The sequence below is a fragment of the Diaphorina citri genome, unplaced genomic scaffold, assembly GCF_000475195.1.
Source record: "Diaphorina citri unplaced genomic scaffold, Diaci psyllid genome assembly version 1.1 scaffold21667, whole genome shotgun sequence".
Taxonomy (NCBI): domain Eukaryota; kingdom Metazoa; phylum Arthropoda; class Insecta; order Hemiptera; family Psyllidae; genus Diaphorina; species Diaphorina citri.
In genome coordinates, this window is record NW_007399015.1 from 1 (window position 1) to 867 (window position 867).

The 867-nt window shown below is 38.4% G+C and overlaps 1 protein-coding gene across 1 annotated transcript; it reads right to left on the reverse strand.

Annotated features, from left to right (window-relative positions):
* Positions 1-6: 6 nt before the first annotated feature.
* LOC103523392 (phosphoinositide 3-kinase regulatory subunit 4-like) lies at positions 7-776 on the reverse strand. Its single transcript, XM_008488442.3, has 2 exons — positions 568-776; positions 7-321 (listed from the first exon to the last, which is right to left on the reverse strand). Exons 1-2 carry the CDS (start codon positions 691-693, stop codon positions 31-33), a joined length of 417 nt encoding a protein of 138 aa, XP_008486664.2. The 5' UTR covers positions 694-776; the 3' UTR covers positions 7-30.
* Between the last annotated feature and the right edge of the window lie 91 nt (positions 777-867).

The following is an 867-nucleotide window of genomic DNA, read 5'->3' on the forward strand; positions in this document are numbered from 1 at the left end:
TAATTATAATTCCTTATAATTAATTTCAAGTTACCCAGCAGAAAAGATATCCATGGTGGGTGTAAGTTCTCCCTTCTCCACTCCCCCCTCATCTACAAACATATTGTGAGACATCATTTCACTTGATCCAGTTGTACTCTTGACAAATCGTTCCGGTGCTAGGTAGCAAGTACGACGTCGTGATGTATCAAAGAAATAGGAAAAGTCAGCAGGATTATCATCAGGGAGATAGGTTGGCTTGTATGAGGCAAAGTCAGCTAGGAGTAACCAATGCCAGGATGTAATAAGAAGGTTTTCGAGCTTGATATCACCATGACATACCTGCAAGAAAGTGGTAAAAAAGGAACTTAATTGTTTGAACCTAAACTTACATAATGTCCTTTCTCTTACTCCATTATTGTACACTGCTACAATTCAAATCATGATAAGTCCAATGTCTTATTAGCAACTGCACTACTAAGACTCTTTAAATGATAGGTACATACCTAATCTACTTGAACACCTTCTAAACTAGTTTTACATCTGGTTCTTGTATTGAAAGGAATTACCCTGACTCATAGCACTTACCCCTACTTTGTGACACTGGTGTAGAGCATACAATATTTGGAATGCAATCCATTTCTTCTCAATAGGCAAGAGAAACGGCCGAGTGCTGATTCTATCATACAAACTATATTTGACATATTCCCGCATCAAATACCCAGCCTTGTCACTAAGGATGGTCTTTTGAAATGCCAGACAGTTGACAGTGTCCCCAAGCTTGTTCCTGCAAAGGTGTCAATATAATACTAGAATAGAATAGAATAGAATAGAATATACCCTGCTTATACTGCCAGAATGAGACTGAAAAGTCCCTTTACTCCCGCA

Bases quoted from the DNA above. Each gene is read 5' to 3' on its own strand.
- LOC103523392 (XM_008488442.3), bottom strand. From the start codon at position 693: ATGCGGGAATATGTCAAATATAGTTTGTATGATAGAATCAGCACTCGG. The intron at 322-567 runs GTAAGTGCTATG...ACTTTCTTGCAG, and splicing joins ACCAGTGTCACAAAGTAGGG to GTATGTCATGGTGATATCAA.